Raw genomic sequence first — 16,228 nt, 5'->3', positions numbered from 1 at the left:
ATTATACTGTATGGTGACAGCTAGAAGGCATTATACTGTGTAGGGGCAGCTATTTGGGAGAGTGATACTGTGTGAGCTGAATCGGATGTGTATGGGCGGGGGATTGGGTGGGATTAGAGGCTTAAAAGAAAAAAAAATTGTCCCTCTTTGTGATACTTGAAAGTTGGGAGGTATGCTGGTGTCGATGCCGGCCCAGTAGTGGACCAGTCCAGTCACCTGACCGGGTAGGACAGGTGACAGGTTAGGTGACTGGACTGGTCCACTCACGGGCCGGCATCGATCCCAGTGAGAACACCGCCACAAGACTCCTGCCTTCTTCTGATCGCTGCTGCAGTCAGCAGTGATCAGCTGTTTTGATGCAGCGCCCAGCGGGACATTTTGCAGACCGCCCGGGACGGCGGTAAGAAACAGGGACTGTCCCACCGGATCCGGGACGGTTGGGAGGTATGCTAAACCCCATAGAGAATCTATAGGGTAATGTCAAGAGGAAGATGAGAGACACCAGACCCAACAATGCAGACGAGCTGAAGGCCGCTATCAAAGAAACCTGGGCTTCCATAACACCTCGGCAGTGCCACAGGCTGATCGCCTCCATGCCACGCCGCATTGATAACACCTCAGCAGTACCACAGGCTGATCACCACCATGCCACGCCGCATTGATAACACCTCAGCAGTGCCACCGGCTGATCACCTCCATGCCACGCGGCATTGATGCAGTAATTCATGCAAAAGGAGCCCCGACCAAGTATTGATGGCAGATACTGGACATACTTTCGGTATTAAAAATCATTTTTGAAATTGGGCTTATTTAATATTATAATTTTCTGAGACACTAAATTTGGGGTTTTCATTAACTGTTATCATAATCATCAACATTAAAATAAATCAATGCTGGAAATAGATGACTCTGTGTGTAATGAATCTAGATAATATATGAGTTTCAGTTTTTGAATCGAATTACTGAAATAAATTAACTTTTTGATGATATTGTAATTCGTTGAGAAGGACCTGTGTATAATAACAGCACAGGGAGCAGACGGGGGTGACACAGAACAGCGGGCAGTGTAAACAATCACTATTAATAAGCACGACCAGCCGCCCCGCCCACTGACACTTTATGACAGGCCATTCTAAAATCTATTGCTGACAACGAACGAGCTCGGCCAATCACTAGCGGGCCGAGTCTACGTCATCTCTTCCGGAGATAGCATGTTGACGGATATAGATGTTATCCAATTAGTATCGAGCATTTGCATGTGGCCCCGCCTATGTGACTTGATTGACTTTGTTTTCGACCAATAACATGGGGCGTAGGCGGAGTAAGAAGAGCAGGGGGCGGTAGCCCGGCTGTAGCTGTACGCGCAGGTCGGGGACAGCAGCATGGCGGAAGACGAGAGCGATCAGGAGTCGGAGAGGCTTGTGGAAGAGCTGGAAGCCATAGCAGACGAAGAACTTAAGGGACTAGGAGCGGGAGAGTTAGCAACCCAGGAATACTGCCGCCGCTTTTGTGAGGTGAGGTGTGGCTCGGGCTCAGATAAAGAGGAGGACGGCTCCTGTACAGTGTGTGGCCTTCGGTTTCTAGCTGCCTCTTCTACCACCTAACTCCCTGAGCTCACCGTCAGTATATACGTACCCTGAAGTGTACAGTCCTGATCACAAGTGTATTGTACTATAATCTGCGATATACCCGCCCCTTACCCGAGTGCCCTGTATCCTGACAACTATGCCCGCCCTTTACCTGAGTGCCCTGTACCCTGACAACTATGCCCGCCCTTTACCTGAGTGCCCTGTACCCTGACAACTATGCCCGCCCCTTACCTGAGTGTCCTGTACCCTGACAACTATGCCCGCCCCTTACCTGAGTGTCCTGTACCCTGACAACTATGCCCGCCCCTTACCTGAGTGCCCTGTACCCTGACAACTATGCCCGCCCCTTACCTGAGTGCCCTGTACCCTGACAACTATGCCCGGCCCTTACCTGAGTGCCCTGTACCCTGACAACTATGCCCGGCCCTTACCTGAGTGCCCTGTACCCTGACAACTATGCCCGGCCCTTACCTGAGTGTCCTGTGCCCTGACAACTATGCCCGGCCCTTACCTGAGTGCCCTGTACCCTGACAACTATGCCCGGCCCTTACCTGAGTGTCCTGTGCCCTGACAACTATGCCCGGCCCTTACCTGAGTGTCCTGTGCCCTGACAACTATGCCCGGCCCTTACCTGAGTGTCCTGTGCCCTGACAACTATGCCCGGCCCTTACCTGAGTGTCCTGTGCCCTGACAACTATGCCCGGCCCTTACCTGAGTGTCCTGTGCCCTGACAACTATGCCCGGCCCTTACCTGAGTGTCCTGTGCCCTGACAACTATGCCCGGCCCTTACCTGAGTGTCCTGTGCCCTGACAACTATGCCCGGCCCTTACCTGAGTGTCCTGTGCCCTGACAACTATGCCCGGCCCTTACCTGAGTGTCCTGTGCCCTGACAACTATGCCCGGCCCTTACCTGAGTGTCCTGTGCCCTGACAACTATGCCCGGCCCTTACCTGAGTGTCCTGTGCCCTGACAACTATGCCCGGCCCTTACCTGAGTGTCCTGTGCCCTGACAACTATGCCCGGCCCTTACCTGAGTGTCCTGTGCCCTGACAACTATGCCCGGCCCTTACCTGAGTGTCCTGTGCCCTGACAACTATGCCCGGCCCTTACCTGAGTGTCCTGTGCCCTGACAACTATGCCCGGCCCTTACCTGAGTGTCCTGTGCCCTGACAACTATGCCCGGCCCTTACCTGAGTGTCCTGTGCCCTGACAACTATGCCCGGCCCTTACCTGAGTGTCCTGTGCCCTGACAACTATGCCCGGCCCTTACCTGAGTGTCCTGTGCCCTGACAACTATGCCCGGCCCTTACCTGAGTGTCCTGTGCCCTGACAACTATGCCCGGCCCTTACCTGAGTGTCCTGTGCCCTGACAACTATGCCCGGCCCTTACCTGAGTGTCCTGTGCCCTGACAACTATGCCCGGCCCTTACCTGAGTGTCCTGTGCCCTGACAACTATGCCCGGCCCTTACCTGAGTGTCCTGTGCCCTGACAACTATGCCCGGCCCTTACCTGAGTGTCCTGTGCCCTGACAACTATGCCCGGCCCTTACCTGAGTGTCCTGTGCCCTGACAACTATGCCCGGCCCTTACCTGAGTGTCCTGTGCCCTGACAACTATGCCCGGCCCTTACCTGAGTGTCCTGTGCCCTGACAACTATGCCCGGCCCTTACCTGAGTGTCCTGTGCCCTGACAACTATGCCCGGCCCTTACCTGAGTGCCCTGTGCCCTGACAACTATGCCCGGCCCTTACCTGAGTGCCCTGTGCCCTGACAACTATGCCCGGCCCTTACCTGAGTGCCCTGTGCCCTGACAACTATGCCCGGCCCTTACCTGAGTGCCCTGTGCCCTGACAACTATGCCCGGCCCTTACCTGAGTGCCCTGTGCCCTGACAACTATGCCCGGCCCTTACCTGAGTGCCCTGTGCCCTGACAACTATGCCCGGCCCTTACCTGAGTGCCCTGTGCCCTGACAACTATGCCCGCCCCTTACCTGAGTGCCCTGTGCCCTGACAACTATGCCCGCCCCTTACCTGAGTGCCCTGTGCCCTGACGGTTATGCCAGCCCCTTACCTGAGTGCCCTGTGCCCTGACGGTTATGCCAGCCCCTTACCTGAATGCATCGTGCCCAGCCTGTTTATACCACATCAGAATGTCAGTATGATATCGCTAATTGTGGTTAGTCCACAATTAGGCTTATTTAGCCTCAAATCTGTGGCACAATGAGCATGTGCTGCACTAAAAATCGGTGCCAATTCTGCCATGTCTGAACATGATCTTATCCTACTGTGTACAATGACACCCACCAAACAGCCCCTAAAGTCCAAAACGTGGGCCTGAAAATAAAACACTGCCTGGTTCTGTGGAGTTAGAGGCTATGTAAACCTTTGAAAGAGGGTTTTTGGTTTTTTTAAACGGGTCAGTCAGTGTGTTTGGTGCAACTTTCAAATTCGTTTTTATTAAAACTTATTTTTACTTTTTGAGATACAGCTGCTTTGTATCCCGTATACAGAGCATCTGTACCTTTCGCCAAGTCCTGGATACGTCCGTCCCACGAAACTGACGTGTTCATTGTCAGCGGGTCACGGAGGATCCACCTGTAATCTCACATCTAAGTTATGAACTTATATGTGATGGATATCAGGTGGATCAGGACCCGCTTTCACTGAACCTGTCAGTCCCGCGGGCCTGACGGGTAAAGGATTTAGCAAAAGATACAGATGCTCTGTATACGGGATACAAAGCAGCTATATCTCAAAAAGTACAAATAAGTTTTAATAAAAACGAATTTGAAAGTTGCACCAAACACACTGACTGACATTTTTATTAAAACAAAATCCCTTTCAAAGATTTACATAGCCTCTAAAGAGACTCTGTCACCAGATTATAAGTGCCCTGTCTCCTACATAATCTGATCGGCGCTGTAATGTAGATTACAACAGTGTTTTTTATTTTGAAAAACAATCATTTTTGAACAAATTAGGAACCATTTTAGATTTATGCTAATGAGCGTTTTTTACCTTTTGACCAAGTGGGCGTTGTACAGAGGAGTGTATGACGCTGACCAATCAGTGACCAATCAGCGTTATACACTTCTCTCCATTCATGTCCATTTGTACACAGAACAGCGTGATCTCGCTGTGCTGTCACTTACTCACACATTAACTTTACTGAAGTGTCTTGAGAGGGAATAGACATCACCTCCAGCCGGGACGCGATGTCTATTCACAATCCCGACACTTCGGTAAAGTTTGTGTTGGACTTAATTACAGCACTGCGTAATCTCGCGAGTAAGTCACACAAAAACTTTACTGAAGTGTCGGGAGTGTGAGTAGACATCGCGTCCCGGCTGGAGCTGATGTCTATTCCCTCTCAAGACACTTCAGTAAAGTTTTTGTGTGAGTAAGTGACAGCACAGCGAGATCACGCTGTGCTGAGTACAAATGGACATGAATGGAGAGAAGTGTAGGACACTGATTGGTCACTGATTAGTCAGCGTCATACACTTCTCTCCACAATACCCACTTGGTCAAAAGGTAAAAAACGCCCAGTTGTCTATTAAGAAACTAAATAGCAAAATATAAAATTGCTCATAACTTGCTCAAAAATGATAGTTTTTCAAAATAAAAAACTCTGTTATAATGTGGTGACAGAGCTTCTTTAGGCTGGGTTCACACAGAGTTTTTGACGCGGAAACCGCGCTGCAAAACTCGCCAAGAACCGGCCGAAAATGCCTCCCATTGATTTCAATGGGAGGCGGAGGCGGTTTTCTCCCGTGAGCGGTAAAACCGGCTCTCGGGAGAAAGAAGGGACATGCCCTATATTCGCGCGGTTACACGTCTGACCTCCCATTGACATCAATGGGAGGCAGAGAAAGCGTATTTTGCGGCGTTTTATGGCTCAATGGCCGCGGGCAAGAAACGTCGCGAAAATCGGCGTGCAGGGAGAGGAAAATCTGCCTCAAACTTCCAAACAGAATTTTGAGGCAGTTTTTCCACCTGCAAAAAACTCTGTGTGAACCCAGCAAAACTCGGCAAAAACGGCCCGAAAATGCCTCCCATTGATTTCAATGGGAGGCGTCGGCGTCTTTTTCCCGCGAGCAGCGACATGCCCTATCTTCGGGCGCTTCCGCTACTGACCTCCCATTCACTTCAATGGGAGGCAGAGAAAGCGTATTTCGCGGTGTTTTATGCCCGCGGCGCTCAATGGACGCAGCGAAAATCGGCGTGCAGGGAGAGGAAAATCTGCCTCAAACTTCCAAACTGAATTTTGAGGCAGATATTCCTCCTGCAAAATACTCAGTGTGAGCATAGCCTAAGGCTATGTTCACACGGGGTCTTTTGCCGAGTTTTTTGACGCGGAAACCGCGTCGCAAAACTCGGCAGAAACGGCCCGAGAACGCCTCCCATTGATTTCAATGGGAGGCGTCGGCGTCTTTTTCCCGCGAGCAGTAAAAGGCTATGTTCACACGGAGTATTTTGGGGGAGGAATATCTGCCTCAAAGCTCCAAACGGAATTTTGAGGCAGATATTCCTCCCCCAAAATACTCCGTGTGAATAGCAATGATCGCGCCGTTTTTCGCCCGCGGCCATTGAGCGCCGCGGGCAGAAAACACGCTTTCTCCTGCCTCCCATTGAAGTCAATGGGAGGTCGGAGGCGGAAGCGCCCGAAGATAGGGCATGTCGCTTCTTTTTCCCGCGAGGCAGTTTTACTGCTCGCGGGAAAAAGACGCCGACGCCTCCCATTGAAATCAATGGGAGGCGTTCTCGGGCAGTTTCTGCCGAGTTTTGCGACGCGGTTTCCGCGTCAATAAACTCGGCAAAAGACCCCGTGTGAACATAGCTAAAAGTGGTTTTCTGATTTCATTTAAATAAAGCGTAAATATTGTACAAAAGAAAATTCTGCACCTTTCTAATACTTTGTTGTTTCAATTACTTTAATATTTTCAAGTTATTAGTTTGCTGTCAGTGAATGAGAACACTGTTTATAGTCAGAGGCAGCAAAACGGTTTTGCAGCCTGTAAACGTAAACAAAACATTTCTCATTCGCTGACAGCAAACAAATATCTGGAAAATAGTGAGGAATTGAAACACAAAGTATATTAAAGTTGTATTACTTTCCATTGATGCCGTGGTTACGCTTATTTTATTTTACGTATAAATGACGTATCTCATGATCCCGGTCAGCACCTCTGAAAATAATCATTTTTACTAATTGTTTCTAAGAAGTTGTGAAGTGCTTGTCACACAGTTGCTGAGGGGTCATGTGATACATCATGTGACTGAACCAGGAAGTGTTTTTTTTTTGTTTAGCCCCTGTTTAACATTTTGGGAAGTTTTCGTATTGCTGTATTAGGGCATCACACTGACAGGTTCCCTTTGCTCTTTTTTTTTGCAATACCACGTAGTTACTCGTTACAAGTGAATGGAGGTCAGCCACTAAGGAGAAAAAATATTTCTGTAGTATAAGGCCTTATTTTGCGCGCGCAAAACGTCTGTGTGGCATCAGCATATGGTGCGCGGCTGCGTGATTTTCGCGCAGCCGCCATCATTATGACACTGTTTGTTTTTATGTTTACAAACAGAAAAACATGAGGTGCTTTTCTGTTTTCATTCATTCTTTTTAACCCCTTAATGACCAGCCTATTTTGGACCTTAATGACCAAGCTATTTTTTACGTTTTTCAATCGTCGCATTCCAAGAGCTATAACCTTTTTATTTTTGCGTCGACATAGCTGTATAAGGTCTTGTTTTTTGCGGGACATGTTGTATTTTTTAATAGCACCATTTTTAGGTACATATTATTTATTGATTAACTTTTTTTGGGGGGGGGGGAATAGAAAAAAATCTGACATTTCGCCACTCTTTTTTGCGTCCTAAATCTACACCGTTTACCGTGTGGTATAAATAACACACTAACTTTATTCAGCGGGTTGTTACGATTGCACCGATACCAAATTTGTATAGTTTTTGTATGTTTTACTACTTTTACACAGGAAAAAAGCTTTTTTTTCAAAATTATTTGTTTTTGTGTCTCCATATTTGAAGAGCCGTAACGTTTTTATTTTTTCGCCGATGCGGTTGTATGAGGGCTTTTTTTTGGCGGGACGACTTGTAGTTTTTATTGGTGCCATTTTGGAGTAGATGCGACTTTTTGATCACTTTTTATCACATTTTTTTAAAGTCAGTATTCACAGAAAACAGCAATTTTGATAAAAAAAATTACGGCGTTCACCGTGCGGGTTAAATAATGTAATAGATTTATAGTCGGGGTCGTTACGGACGCGGCGATACCAAATATGTGTAGCTTTTTAACTTTATTTTGTTTTTTTAATAGTAAAGCATTGTGTAAGGGGAAAAGCTGGGTTTTTCATTTTTTTTCCACATTTTTTTTAAATTAACTTTATTAAACTTTTTTTGCACTTTTTTACTAGTCCCATTAGGGGACTATAATATGCGATTCTGCGATCGCATTTATAATACACTGCAATACTTTTGTATTGCAGTGTATTACTGCCTGTCCGTTTAACACGGACAGGCACCTGCTAGGTCATGCCTGCGGCATGATCTAGCAGACATTCACTCCAGGCAGACCTGGGGGCCTTTATTAGACCCCCGGCTGCCATTAGAGACACAGACACTCGGTGATCGTATCGGTGGGGGAGAGAGAGAGCTCCCTCCCTCTCTCCAAAACCACTCAGATGCGGTGCTCGCTATTGTGCACCGCATCTGAGGGGTTAAACGGGTGAGATCGATACTAATATCGATCTCACACGGCAGAGCAGGGACGCTCCCAGCCCTCAGCTGCCTCTAGCAGCTGAGAGCAGGGAGATCTGACAGTTCCCTGCTCTGTTTACTTATTCCGATGCCGCGACGTAAAAAAAGTCTATGGCATCGGAATAAGGCCCATTAGTGACCGACGTAGAAACACGATGGGCCGGTCACTAACGGGTTAATACTGTTGCGCTAATCACGCGCGGCCCCCGGAAGTGCTTCCGTGCGCGATTTGCACGCACCCATTGACTTCAATGGGTGCGTGCTGCGCGAAACACGGGCAAGTATAGGACATGTCGTGAGTTTTACGCAGGGCACATACGCTGCGTGAAATTCACTGACAGTCTGAACGGCCCCATTAATTAACATAGGTTTGTGCGGCGCGCGTGAAAATCCTGCGCGTAGCACGGACGTATAACACGTTCGTGTGAATAAGGCCTAATGGTGAACCAGCGCCTTCACCTCTTCGTGCAATGTAACAAACGACCGCCACAAAAATGCTGCAGATTGAGGTTGAAATAGGATTCCAGTTTCTGCAAGTGTCATTTTTTTTCCTACAATGAGAAGTTACCTTTCTTATTTTCAAATCCTTTATCAATTCCTACATTTCCAAGATCTCTGCTTGCTCTTGTCACTTAGCGGTTTCAGTCGCTGTCCTAGAGATTGAATGGAATCACATCTGCACGCTTGACCGACACGACAATAAAACCCTTCCACGCTGCGGTCATGGGTGGCAGTGGGGATATCAACAGTCGGACCCCTACTATGCTAACATTTATTACCTGTGCAGTGGATGGGTGATGAATGTTTGTGGCTGGAAGACTTTATTGTTTAAACCCTTAATGACTGCCAATACGTGTTTTCACGGCGGTCATTAAGGGTACTTAATGACAGCCTTTTCATGACACTGTGACATAAGCCTGGCAGGGGTGTCCCGTGCCGTCTGGAGCTGGTGTCAGGCTATCTAAAGACATCCGGGCACCTGCTCTAGTGGACGGGATCGAAATTAGCATCGATCCTGTCCGATTAACCCCTTAGATGCCACGATCAATGGCTTTTATGGCAGCTGGGGGCCTAACAAGGTTTCCCAGGTCTGCCTTTAGTGCATGCCTATTAGGCCCTGCCAAAGTCAATGCCTGTCAGTTTTACACTGACAGGCATAATACACTGCAGAGCTGTAGTGTAGTCTAAAAGCGATCAATATATAGCCAAAAATATGTAAAAAATGGTTTAATAAAGTTAATAATAAATAATCCCCACTTTCTTCCTACAAAATGCTTTATTATTAAAAAAAACTTTACAAAAAATGTAAAAAGCTACACATAATTGGTATTGCCACGTCCGTAACGACCTGAACTATAAAACTATTGTTATTTAAGCCGAACATAAACCCTGTAAAAAATAAAACAAAAAACAATGCCAGAATTGCTGTTTTCTTTACATCCTGTCTTCCAAAAAAAGTCATATGTACCCCAAAATAAAACCGATAAAATCTACAAGTCGTCCCGCAAAAGAAGAAGCCGTTAGACAACTACGTTGGCAGAAAAATAAAAAAGTTATAGCTCTTTGAATGCAACGATGGAAAAAACTAAAAAAAATTGCTTGGTCATCAAGGCCTGTAATAGGCTCCTGTGTGTCCACGACTCAGCTCTGATAACTGTACTGTAACCAGTCCTGCATCACATGACCAGGACAGATTTGTATCCACTGGAGAGGTAAACAATGAAAGGTCCTGTTGAAAGACTGCAAGCAGAGATTTTGAAAACCAAGAAGAATTAATACATATGTTATATTGGAAAAATTGTATAACTTTTCGTTGTACAAAAAAAAATATGCTGTCTAATGCCTCAAGCACTGAGATGATGCTTCAGCGTGATATGTTTTTTTTAACGGCTAGCACTCTGACCCATTCGCGGATCAGTCTCGGTCTTTCTATTCATTTGTTCCGTTAAAACAACGGACTGCAGACATGACAGAAGCCATCCGCGTGCAGTCCTTGTTTCACAGATCCGTGATTTACGGCCGTACAAATAGCAATGGATGTGTGCTTGAGGCCTTAAGAAACAATGTGGAAATGCAAATGTTTTTTGATTTTGTTTTTTAAATTGTGTGGTGGTTTATTTTTTTTTCCCTTGTTCAATAAGCGCATAGAGACCATAGTTTCTTCACTTCAACAATTTCTACAATTCTTGTTTTCCATGGTCGCTGACAGATTGGGTATCATCCCACAACTCTTTCCTGGCATGGTGCAGGATACTTGTGAATCATCGCCCCTGCCTTATCATGGCTGCACAGGAATACATTTTTTTGGACAATGTGTTTTTTTCCATGCAAGTGGCTTAGGAATTTTTAGTATTTGCCTCTATACAGTTCTCTGCACTGGACTGGTTTTAGACATTGTCAGTGAGAACATACATTTTAGGGGGTAGTCTTTTTCTCATTTTATTCAAGTGGCATGACTTCCGGTCTTCCATATCTATAGTATATGTACATACATTTTTTTTATTTTTATTGCTCCAATGCATCTTTAATTTAAAAAAAAATACTTGGTAAAAAAATCTCTTACGGCTTTGTCACCTATGCAGACCAGTGTGCTTTCGGTAGGTTAAGAAGAGTTAAGAGACAGATGGAAAGAAGTATGACTGCAGGATCAGACTACACAGTTTGTTTGTAGTTTGAAACTGTGGCGATACATTAGAATGCATTGGAGCTGTAGGTATAAAACGGTACACATCGCGGGGTGCTGATGGGATGAGTGGGAGAGCCCCCTCCTTCTAAAACCACTCAGATGCGGCGTTCGCAATTGACCGCTGCATCTGAGGGGTTAAACGGGCTCACATGACCGGAGACTACTGCTATTGGTCTACAATCGTTGCCCTGAGGCTGTTAGCAACGGCCTGGGCTTCAGGAGCCGAGAGCCCGATTTGGTGTTAACAACTACTGAAGTGCCGCCGTGAAAAGGCGGTTCTTCAGAAGAACTACCCTAAACGGCCGCCGTAAAAACACGTAAGACGGTCGTTAAGGGATTGATACGCCATTCTTAATTTCAAGAAAGTTGGAGTAAGCTGTGACATTTATTAAGGGGCACATGCACACATTATGCCTGGCTGTGGCAAGTTATAGTACTTTGTTGGCCCCTCCCCTTCCACTAAGCTCCACCCACTATTTAAAAAACCATGCGAAGTCGCAAGAAAACTGGTGTAGAAAAGTTAAACAAATATTTACTCTTATTTTCAGAACCATTACGCAAACATTTTCTCCCAACACTCGGTTACGCACATTATAGCAACCTGGCCCTTGTCTGTGACCGGAAACATGAATATTACTTGTTAAACATGTTCCTAGCACGCGCCGCAAGATGTTATCCGTCCGGTCTTTGAATATTCCTGCCTTATATACCGTATTTTTCAGACTATAGGATGCCCTGGACCATAAGACGCACCCATAATTTGTAGCATTAAAAAAGAGAAAAATGGTTTTGCTGTTAACTGTACGTTTCCTGGGTAATCAGACAATAGGGTACCACCGTGCCCCAATACAATGCCAGCCACCGTGCCCCAATACAATGCCAGCCACCGTGCCCCAATACAATGCCAGCCACCGTGCCCCAATACAATGCCAGCCACCGTGTTCCAATACAATGTCAGCCGCAGAAATACAAGAGATTGGCAGTTCTAGTGCTCTCCCCTGAACTCGCCAGACATCAGAGGTGTGGAGAGGCAGGTGAATCGGTTCTTGCTGTTCTGTACATAGGAGGGGGCGTGGCTAGAAGGTCCTCGCAGATCAGTACCTGCACAGATTTACTATGCTGTGTGTACCATTGTCTGTGTTAGGCCCTGTTCACATCAGTGTTGCCCTTCCGTTGAGGGGTTCTGTCGGGTTAACCCTTCAACAGTCAAACGGAAACCTTAGCTTCCGTTTGCATCACCATTGATCTGAATGGTGACGGAAGCTTTGCTAATGGTTTTCATTTGTCACCGTTGTGAACGGGTTCCGGTGTTTTGACTGATTCAATAGCGCAGTCGACTAGGAAAGTTTCCGTCACCATTGAGATCAATGGTGATCCAAATGGAATTTAAAGTTTCCTTTCTGTTGAGGGGTTAACCCGACTGAAACCTCCGACAGAACCCCTCAACGGAAGGGCAACGCTGATGTGAACAGGCCCTTATTTTCTGTCTGAACAGTGAGATGACAGAACTCTGGGTGTAAGATGTGACTGTTCAGTGAGCAGATAAGACAGATGTTTTACACACCGCACAGGACATTACACTGCTCTGCAGGTCACTCGGTCTCCTGCTTCTTCTTACACTGGCAGCTGCAGGACGCAGCACAACATTACAGCACCGTGTCTAGGACAAAAAGTGCGTCTTATAAACGGAAAAATACGTTACTTGTCTCCAGTGTTTAGTGAACACTAATGCACCACAGTATTTCTTTGTATATTCATATATACGGTGCTGCTGTCCTGCTTTCCTTATTCTATACCACAGGTTTAGGCCTCATTCACACAACCGTGCTTTTGCATGCGCAATTTATCTGCATTTTTTTGCAGATAAATTGCGGACCCATTAATTTCTATGGCCCCATGCACACGTCCATGGAACCGTGCAGGGGCCGCGAATCCGGACCACAAAAACTTAGGACAAGTCATTTTACGGTACGGATTTGCAGCTTAAACTGTTGAAATCTCTTTTTTTTTTGGGTCTATGAATCCTGAAGACACAAGATTTTTTGCAGACAAATGGACCGCAATATATCCATGGTCTTTGGCCTACAAAACTACTATGGTCGTGTCTACAAGGCCTAATGGGAGAGTTGTGCCTTCATCATGACTTTTGATAAGAATGAATAAATGAAAATCCCCGAGACGAGGCAGAGTTTTCTTTTATAAGTATAAGAACAAGTTTTTGGTGCTGTTCAAAAAGTGTCAATATTATCGGTGAAGTTGTGAAATGACAGGAGCGTGTCAGACGTTTACGTTGGTAGAAGATTGTGCACTTAGACCCCGTTTCTATGATGTCAGAAGTCGATGGGGCACATGTACGAAGGTTTCTGTAGATTGTTGTGCGCACCTATTGGAGAATACATCACGCGTGACTAATGCCTTGTGTTATTTGCTGCCGCTTTTCTGTGGAGATCAGCGGTGATCAACCTTAATTAAATGCACGAGGACAGACCTTGTCCCATGCTTGTGACACATACACTAAAAGTGTCACCTGTGTTGGAGGTGGGCGAGCAGGAGCCTTCATATTGAACGGAGTTTTGCCAGAAAACTGATTAATTCCCCCAATGTTAAAATCTATTCCAGCCAAAACCTGCCCACCAGAGCGGCGCTGTCGTACACGGGTTTCACTATTGCAAGACAGAATGGCTGCGTGACGTGTATATTGATATCTAACAAGCCATGCCCATGTCACACTCTTGTGACTCTCCTAATAATCTAATAAGAGTGCTGCTGGTGATTTCCCCCCTATAAGCATCAACATCCACGTCATCAGCCCTGTCTATATTGAGGCTACTGGTTTTGACTGATTCAATAGCGCAGTCGACTAGGAAAGTTTCCGTCACCATTGAGATCAATGGTGATCCAAATGGAATTTAAAGTTTCCTTTCTGTTGAGGGGTTAACCCGACTGAAACCTCCGACAGAACCCCTCACTTCCACCCAGGTCAGCACTTTGCAGGACTCCACATTGAAACTTTACTAAGTGAAGCCTTTTTATTGCAGTTTTCCTTCAACAATCCACCCTATGTACTACTTTTATACAAATCTTATTATTGGTTTACTTGTATATGAAATGAATGATGCCTGGTTGGTGTGCGGTGTTGCAGTTTTATTCATTGTCTTCCATAGGTTGTTGAAGAATATACTGCACGATGGCAAGTCCCTCTGCCGCAGCTTCAGGTACTTCAGACCGCACTGTGTTGCTTCACGTCCGCCAGCGTTTCTTTCCCGACTGAATGTGAGCAGGTGCAGCACGTGTTGAGCAGACTGGCGCTGTAAGTACATGTTTATTTTTTTTACCTCTTGTTCCTCCATATTTTTTTTTTATTTTTTTTTTTTAAAAAGGTTCCTGGCTTTGATTTTGCTCAGGTTCACATGTTTAAAATTAAATCTTATCTGCAGATGTCGCAGGAACAAGTTACACATGCATGGGGCTTCATACAGTATAACCTCGGGCACCTTGTCGTGTAACTGCAGGAACGCTGTCTGATGTTTCCTCCCAGTAGGTGAATGCCGCATGTAACGTCGTCTCACAGGTTAAAAACAATAGGTCTTTATAATCGGCCACGTGATGTTCAAGTTACAAGTCTTAGGCCTCATGCCCACTTCAGTTTTTTTTTTCTTCAGGGTGCTATCCGTTTTTTTTAACTGATGGCACCCTGACACCGTCATTTCAATGGAGCCGTGGGGCCGTTCCGTCAAAAATAGGACAGGTCCTACTCCTGTCTATTTTTGACGGAACAGTCTCGGCGTTTTAATTGATTTGGGCCGTGAAACAACGGACTACACACTGAAGCCATCCGCGTGCGGTCCGTGTTTCACGGATCTGTCATAAACGGCCGTACGACGGCCAACGAAAGTGTTCATGAGACCTTAGAGACAGACTAGTAGGGAAGGGCCAACTACGGTAGAATACAAGCACCTGTGGTGGGAGTTCTATGTCTATTGTAAGGATCTGGGGTCGTGGTGGAGTTGTTTGGTAGCAGATACTGATGGATCCCGTTGGCTTATAATGGGTCCGTTAGGCCCTGTTCACACACTTTTTTTGGCGCTGATTTTGATGTGGAAACAGTCTCTGGATCAGCACCAAGAAAACAGCGAAATCGCTCCCTATTGATTTCAATGAGAGGCAGAGGCGTTTTGTTTGCCAGGCGAGTTTTAGCCGCTTGCGGGGAGAAAAGTGGCATGTCCTTTCTTCCTGCAGTTTCCCCTCTGACCTCCCATTGAAATCAACGAGGCAGAAAAAGCCCCGCGGTGCTAATTTCTAAGCGCTTTTCTGCCCACGTTCCTTGCATTAACTTCAATGGCCGCGGGCGAAAACACGCGGCAAAAAGGCGCCGGCAGGTCAAAATCTGCCTCAAAATTCTTGAAAGAATTCTGAGGCACAGTTTTTCTTCCTGTAAAAAACGTGTGAACAGGGCCTTAGTGGTTTTTGTTTTTTCTGGACAAATTAGCGCAGCATGCTACACTATTCTGGCTGTCAAAGGTCTAGGGAAGCCTGACGAAAAATGAATGGATGTGTAGACCCCACCTCAGTGGTATTATAGTCAGGGTACTCATAATATTTTTATCTACGGAGTTCTGAATTGGTTGATACAGTGACCATAAACCTTGAGGCTGGGTTTTACGTGGAAACCGCGTTGCAAAACTTGTCAAAAACGGCCAGAAAATGCCTCCCATTGACTTCAATGGGAGGCGGAGGCGTTTTTTCCCCACAAGCGGTAAAATCGTCCCGCGGGAGAAAGAAGGGACATGCCCTATATTTGGGCGTTTACGCCTCTGACCTCCCATTGACATCAATGGGAGGCAGAGAAAGTGTATTTAGCTGAGTTTTATGCCGCGAAAATCAGAATTTTGAGGCAGAATTTCCGCCTGCAAAAAAACTGTGTGAACCCAGCCTTAAGGACAGAGCAAATTTTATACAGTTTTGCATCATTTTGTTACGAGAGCCGTAGCTTTTAATTTTTTTTTCGTCAACGTATCCATACGAGGGTTTGATTTATCCAGGACAAGTTATATTTTGTTAAAGGCACCGTTTTGAGAAACCCATAACGTATAGAATTTTTTTAATACATTTTGGGGAATGGGATAAAAAAACAAACAAAACCCCCAAAATTGCGGCATTGCTAAGGCACTTACCATCT

At 46.2% G+C, this 16,228-nt stretch overlaps 1 protein-coding gene across 1 annotated transcript in view; it reads left to right on the top strand.

The window, feature by feature from the left end:
* Positions 1–1,322: 1,322 nt before the first annotated feature.
* Positions 1,323–16,228, top strand: part of ZNF654 (zinc finger protein 654) — a 36,417-nt gene continuing 21,511 nt past the window's right edge. The window contains exons 1-2 of the mRNA XM_075854467.1: positions 1,323–1,514; positions 14,214–14,359. Of these exons, the coding sequence (XP_075710582.1) occupies positions 1,383–1,514; positions 14,214–14,359 (278 nt within the window). The 5' untranslated portion in view covers positions 1,323–1,382. The remainder of the gene's footprint in view (positions 1,515–14,213; positions 14,360–16,228) is intronic.

The sequence above is a fragment of the Rhinoderma darwinii genome, chromosome 2 (genome assembly GCF_050947455.1).
Source record: "Rhinoderma darwinii isolate aRhiDar2 chromosome 2, aRhiDar2.hap1, whole genome shotgun sequence".
Lineage (NCBI taxonomy): Eukaryota > Metazoa > Chordata > Amphibia > Anura > Rhinodermatidae > Rhinoderma > Rhinoderma darwinii.
This window is presented reverse-complemented; position numbering and strand designations above follow the sequence as displayed.